Below are 7,263 nucleotides of genomic sequence, written 5' to 3' on the forward strand. Positions count from 1 at the left end.
GTTTCTACCGTTTTTTTTCCCCGTTAAAGGGTTTTTTGGGGAGTTTTTCCTGATCAGCTGTGAGGGTCATAAGGACAGAGGGATGTCGTATGCTGTAAAGCCCTGTGAGGCAAATTGTGATTTGTGATATTGGGCTTTATAAATAAAAATTGATTGAATTGATTGATTGATTGACATGTGGAACAGGCTGCGTGATGAGTTGAAACAAAACACAAATATAAATCAATTTTAAAAAAACAATACAGAAAATATATTTCTGGCAGATATATAGAGGAGGAAAGGTTGTGTTGGGGAGTGTGTATTTATTTACATATATTTTGTATATTTATTTATTTTGTTTGAAAGAAAGTAATTAATTCATAAATTAATTAGTAAAATTTTACTTGTGAAATTCCCCCAAAACCTGCAGGTGTCTGTCAGCTCATCACGTCTGGAGATACGTGAATCAAAGTCCATTTACTGACTTTTTTCCAGAGCTTTCAGCCACATTTCACTGTCCTTCTCACGTCAACTCCGTAGGCGGCGGTGACACTCAACTTACAGCCTGTGGGCCAAATGTGGCCCTGCCACAGGGTGCTGGGTGGCCTCCCAAACATTGTCTGATCCACACTGGAAATTCTTTTGTATTTTTCTGTGAACAAGGTGTCAGAGTGCATAAAAAGCATCAAAACAGAGCTTGTTTACTCCTCGTGACCCCCAAACAGCAGTCCGGGCTCAGTCCCAAATGTCCCAGGATCACCTCTGCATACACCTGACCAGTGACCGGACGACTGGCCCCTGGCTTTCTGGCATTTTGCAAAAATGGCCCCTGAACAAAGCAAGTTCAGTATCCCTGTTCTAAGATAATGAAAACACCAACATTCATATTTTCAGGTGACTTATTATTTATTTATTTTATTTATCTAACCTTTATGTAACCAGGAAGTCCCACCCCTACCAGTCAAAGCTTTAATTATTATATTATATGATATTATATTATATTTATTTCTGCCATGATATCCCCTTAAATCCGACACACTGTAGCTTTAAAATAAAGCAAAAAAATAGATTATAACCAAAGTAAATAAAAAAAAATGATGTAAAGTGATGTAAATAATTAAAACACAGGGAGACAACTGAATTAAAGGTTTAATGTAATTTTGTGGAAGTTGATTTTAAGACATTTTGTTTAGTTCTGTTAATATCTGATGATCTGTGAGAACTTTTGTTTCCATCTTTTATTACTGAGTCAGACGTGTTGTCTCTTTAATGTGTTTTCATGTGTATCTTTGTAAAAAAAAAAATTTTTTGTATTTATTTGATCTTAAATTTGTATTTTTTAATGTATTCTTCTTCTTTTCACTTATTTATTTATTTATTTATTATTTAAACCAGAAAATTAACTTTATGTAAGACTTTAACATTTCCTACGACACCTGAAGGCACCATAGGAGCTCAACCCGCCCACCCCCTCCCCCTCAGGTGGACAGAGCGGGGCTGTGATTGGTGGAGAGCTCCGGCTCGTGCAGAGCAGCAGGAAACAAGCAGCAGAGAACCAGCTGGAGGCTCGAGACTGATTTAAAGACGATCAGTCCATCCAAGGTTCCTTCCTGCGGCAGGTGAGTCCACGTCCTGTTTGTGCTGTTAGACACGTGACCGCCAGAGAGACAACAGCTGGTTGTTTCTGTCGGTGTGAAGCAACACGCGGAGGAAACACCGCATGTTGCTGAGTCCAGCTGAGGAGGAGGTATTTCTACTTTTACTGCAGTTTAATGCTGCACTGTGAGGAAGAGTCCTGCGGCACGAGACTCACTGTAAACAGCCTGTAAACAAACTGTAAACAGCCTGTAAACAAACCGCGAGTGTACAAGTGTTATGAGACAGGAAATCCTTTCAGTGTGTGCACACAGAATAAACAACACAGCTGTGTGTATTAAGATGTGCAGATACACGTAGTGCAGTGTTTGCCTCTGAGATTAAAGTGCAAGTGTCTTTAGTTCGAGACTGTTCGTTACGTATGGGGGGGGGGGGGGTCTAATGTTTATATGTTGAGTTAAAGGGAGGTCGTATTTCGTATTTCTTCTCCCGCAGGCGGACGTGGAAGTCGTTGTCTTCATGTCCTGATTTAAACTGATCTTAAATTAAAAAAACTATAAAAATTAGAACGTTTATATTTTGCAGTGGAAAGCTACGACTTTGGCCTTTCGCGTCATCACATTGTCTATGTGTGATGACGTCATTACGTATTGCTAAAAGTAGGGGTGGGCGATATGACCCTAAGATAATATCACAATGGTATTTTTGCGATAACGATATTATTGATGTGACAAATCAGTAAATAAATAAATAAAATGATTATTATTAATTTAAGAAGATAAAATTTCACTAAAGTCAGTGATAGTTTCACAGTTTGCTTCAAAATCTTCAGTAAAAACTAAATAAAAATGATGATGTCATTTCTTTAGTTTGTGAACAACAACAGTAACTCAGATTCAGATTCTGTCACAATATTAACAGTTCACCCAAATCAAACCCACCACTAACAAAATGTCCCCAGGGGTCTACAGCCCCGTCCAAAACTGTTGTTTCCTGTTGTCCACTGAAGACATTTGGGTTTCAGATCAAAAGATGAACATTCAGAAATCCCCCTCAGATCGGTCTGTGAGCACAGTCAGTCATCCTCATCAGCAGGGATTCATACGAGGCAGTCTATGTCATATAGTTGACCCAGTCTTTTATTTCTGGGGGTTTCGTTGTCTCCCAGTACCTTAGTGTTGTTCCACCAGCTGTAATGACTCCTGACATAATGACTGAGAGTTGATCTTGTGATGCATGACGCACAACTCAGTCAGTGGCTCCTCTGGCAGCAGCACAGCGTCTCTCGATGTGTCGTCATAAACCTTTGGTACATTACATGAACACAGCGGAGCATCACATGGCCTCTGACGTAGAGTGGGACCCGACCGGTCTCCTGGTGGAGCCACGAGGTGGACAGTGCATGCCGGCTGTGGACATCGACAAGGACCACTTCTGTCAGGTCGGGTCGGCCAGTCTGGTCCCGTTGGTCAGTGTTTACTTCTTCAAGTAACACTGGCGGTCCCGGAGAGTGAGTGACCTGACATGGTGCGTTGGTAAATTCAGTCTGACGCTCTACACTAAAATGAGAGCCCTGTTGGTGGAAGAAACGGAGCGTTATATTTCTACATGAATGAACCAACGGTTAAGTTAATCACACATTCACTCTGCTGCTCCGTCTCCACAGACAGAGTGTCCACCATGAATTTTCCTCAGGTCACTCAGGGAGGCTTCAGGAAGGGTCACACTGCAGCCACCCTGCTCCTCTGATAAATAAAGAACAGTCCCTAAATGTGCTTCACATGACTCCACTGTGTGTTTGTGACACTGGATCTGAAGATTTAACTTTAAAAACATGAACAGTTTGTAAAATATGATGCGATTATTTTTCACAGCACAAAAGTCTTTTTGTTTTCTAAATGTGACGACATCTGTCAGTGCTGTGTAATGGATTACTTCCACAGTGTGGTATTAGTACTTTTACATAAGTAAAGAATCTGAGTACTTCCTCCACCTCTGTCTTAAAAAACCCCAAAGCTGTAGAAATCCTTCACGCTCCTGTAAAGGCTAGACAAGAGTTCAGTATTTAATTTGACAGGATCAGCTCGAGTCCTGTTAGTTTGCAGGGAGTGTCTCTCTCTGTGATGCTGTTGTATGACTCAGGTTGATTCTACCCACATGACGGGGACTCACCTTCCATCAGAGGACGTACAGTCACAGGTCCTTTTGTAGTATGCATGTGTGTGTGTGTGTGTGCTCACAGAGATGGGGGGTCAGGCCTCGTCAGTAGAGGACGTCCATGTCGTGGTCGTTGGCGGTGGATTCGGAGGCATCGCGGTGGCTCAGCAGCTGAAATCTGGAGGACTTTGTTTCACTCTGATCGACATGAGAGACGCATTTCATCACAACGTGGCGGCGCTCAGAGCGTCCGTACAGTCCGGTGAGAGGCTACATTTATTTCTTTGACTTTTATTTATTTTATTTCAGTGATTTATTTTATATTTTCATGATAATACAATAATATATTTAGTCATATTTAAATTTTTGTTTTGTGTTATTATTTTTTTTATTTTTGTTTTACTTTTACTTAAATGTTATAATTTGTTTTTTTAACCTGGATTTTTTATTTTAATGAGAATTATATTTTTTATTTTTTTTTGCAGTACTTTTAAGAAAAAAGAATATGTTTTAAATATTTCCTTCATTTGTATTTGGTTTTTTTTTCATTGTTTAGAAGTTTTAGAGATCAGTTTTTGTTTTTTGAGTTTTTTAAGGATACTTTTTAAGATTTGTTTTTATTTTTATTATAGTATTTTTTGTAATTTTTCTGGATTTTAAAAAAAAAGTTGTTTATAGATCTATATTAAATTTTTCTATTATTATTATTATTATTGTTGTGATTCTTATCGCTGTCACAGTGAGCTCAGACTGTTCGATGACTCAGACAGATGAACTTTATCACACATGACTCTGCAGCCAACAAATACGCTCCTGACTAATAACCACAGAGGGCACAGTGTGTGTGTGTGTAATGATGTCAGAGTGCAGAGTGTGACCTCTGACCTCTGACCCCCTGTCGTCCTGCAGGCTTTGCTCGGAGGACCTTCATCCCGTACGCTGAGACCTTTGGAGACAGTTTTGTTCAGGGACGAGTTCAGCGAGTCGACACCGACAGACAGACGGTCGTCCTGGAGGGAGGAAGGGTGAGGACAGAGTGTGCTAAGCTAGGCTAACAGTTCCCCTGCCTGACAGAGTGTGCTAAGCTAGGCTAACAGTTCCCCTGCCTGCGGTGTTTGTGCTAAGCTAGGCTAACATAGTCCCCTGCTTCCGGTCTTTGTGCTAAGCTAGGCTAACAGTTCCCCTGCCTGCAGTGTTTGTGCTAAGATAGGCTAACAGTTCCCCTGCCTGCAGTGTTTGTGCTAAGCTAGGCTAAGACAGTTCCCCTGCCTGCAGTGTTTGTGCTAAGATAGGCTAACATATTCCCCTGCTTCCAGTCTTTATGCTAAGCTAGGCTAAAAGTTTCCCCTGCTTCCAGTCTTTATGCTAAGCTAGGCTAAGAGTTTTCCCCCTGCATCCAGTCTTTGTGCTAAGCTAGGCTAACAATTTCCCCCTGCTTCCGCTCTTTGTGCTAAGCTAGGCTAAGAGTTTTCCCCCTGCTTCCAGTCTTTGTGCTAAGCTAGGCTAACAATTTCCCCCTGCTTCCAGTCTTTATGCTAAGCTAGGCTAAGAGTTTTCCCCCTGCTTCCAGTCTTTATGCTAAGCTAGGCTAAGAGTTTTCCCCCTGCTTCCAGTCTTTGTGCTAAGCTAGGCTAACAATTTCCCCCTGCTTCCGCTCTTTGTGCTAAGCAAGGCTAACAGTTTCCCCCTGCTTCCAGTCTTTGTGCTAAGCTAGGCTAACAGTTCCCCCTGCTTCCAGTCTTTATGCTAAGCTAGGCTAACAGTTTCCCCTGCTTCTGGTCTTTAAACATGACCTACAGTCCAGTTTGTTGCTACAGGAGATCCAGTACTCCCACCTCATCCTGTGTACTGGGACTGATGGAACCTTCCCCGGGAAGTTCAACACTGTGGCATCGTATCAGACCGCCGTCCAGACATACGAGGACTTCGTCAAGCAGGTACGATAACAGGACAGATACTGAGAGCTCTGTAGAGAGAGGCAACTCATCACCGTGTGTGTGTGTGTGTGTGTGTGTGTGTGTGTGTGTGTGTGTTCAGGTGCAGGCAGCAGGCTCAGTGTTGGTGGTGGGAGGAGGGTCGACCGGTGTGGAGATGGCTGCTGAGATCAAGACCGAGTATCCGGACAAGAAGGTGAAGACATTTTTACTGTTGGTACACCTCATTTAAAGCTGCATGTTCATCTCTTTAGTTGTCTCTGTGTGTTGATGGTTGCCTGTTTGTTGTCCATGGTGTTGAAATAGAAATACCTGTCTCAAGTTGCCTCTCTGTGTTTCAGGTGGTTCTTTGTTATTATCAATCAATCAATCAATATAAACTTTATTGTCCCCAGGGGGAAATTTGTCTTGGACTCCAAATGCCACATTCAGGCTACAATCGTGGTGCACAGACAACATAGAAGACAGTAAAAAAGGCAAGAATAGCAACATCACAAAGGTTCAGGGACAGTAGTTCTGACAGATACTGTACAAAAGGCACTCAAGAATAATATGGGAAAAAAGCACTTCTAAAAGCCCAAGTAAGACAATATAAAAGCGCTAAATCAATAAAATGCAAAAAATAATAATCAATCAATCAATCAATCAATCAATTTTATTTATAAAGCCCAATATCACAAATCACAATTCAAGAATAATATGGGAAAAAAGCACTTCTAAAAGCCCAAGTAAGACAATATAAAAGCGCTAAATCATTAAAATGCAAAAAATAATAATCAATCAATCAATCAATCAATTTTATTTATAAAGCCCAATATCACAAATCACAATTTACCTCACAGGGCTTTACAGCATACGACATCCCTCTGTCCTTATGACCCTCACAGCTGATCAGGAAAAACTCCCCAAAAAACCCTTTAACAGGGAAAAAAAACGGTAGAAACCTCAGGAAGAGCAACTGTTACATTATTGTTTTTTGTTCAGAAATAAGATAAACACTGAAAAATAGTAAAGAACTTGAATACAGACGTCAACACAACATGCCAGAGAAGAGAAAGAGAGGAAAAACAGCTGGAACAGGACCCTGGAGACAAAGATCAAGACATTTAGCCGGTTGGATACAATGTTGCTAACAATGTTGCTAACCTAAGCAGTCAAAACAACTAAAAGAAAAGAAGAAGACAGAGGAGGACTCAACTAAACAAACAAGGAGACTAAGTGAAAACTACTGGACACTGACAGTAAGTTTTAACACTTTAAATTACAAATAAAATCCCAAGTGAAATATTAAAGGTAACAGCTAACTAGCTTACACTAGCTAAATAACAGTTGGACGGTTGCCTAGCAACGGCATCATTGGCATCAGTGGCATCATGTCTACCTGCTCTGAGACAATAGAATATCCCCCAGCTGTAAAAAGCAAGACTGCAAGGGGCAAGTATAAACAACAAGTTCTCCGGGAAAGACCAGAAACACTCTTTCTCGACCTGTATAAAGATGGGAGGGCATGTAATTTAATCTTCTACTCTGATGAAGCTTATGCCTGGCTGAATGTCATCAGCTCCCACTACTCCTCAGTAAAGAGAACAGGTATCTG

The 7,263-nt window shown here is 41.0% G+C and overlaps 1 protein-coding gene across 1 annotated transcript in view; it reads left to right on the top strand.

Moving 5' to 3' along the window:
* Positions 1 to 1,514: 1,514 nt before the first annotated feature.
* The window catches only part of aifm2 (apoptosis inducing factor mitochondria associated 2), a 16,453-nt gene continuing 10,704 nt past the window's right edge, over positions 1,515 to 7,263 (top strand). Inside the window, exons 1-5 of the mRNA XM_050070551.1 lie at positions 1,515 to 1,598; positions 3,787 to 3,994; positions 4,642 to 4,757; positions 5,550 to 5,669; positions 5,770 to 5,862. Of these exons, the coding sequence (XP_049926508.1) occupies positions 3,820 to 3,994; positions 4,642 to 4,757; positions 5,550 to 5,669; positions 5,770 to 5,862 (504 nt within the window). The 5' untranslated portion in view covers positions 1,515 to 1,598; positions 3,787 to 3,819. The remainder of the gene's footprint in view (positions 1,599 to 3,786; positions 3,995 to 4,641; positions 4,758 to 5,549; positions 5,670 to 5,769; positions 5,863 to 7,263) is intronic.

Source organism: Epinephelus moara, chromosome 19 (assembly GCF_006386435.1).
Source record: "Epinephelus moara isolate mb chromosome 19, YSFRI_EMoa_1.0, whole genome shotgun sequence".
Classification (NCBI taxonomy): domain Eukaryota; kingdom Metazoa; phylum Chordata; class Actinopteri; order Perciformes; family Serranidae; genus Epinephelus; species Epinephelus moara.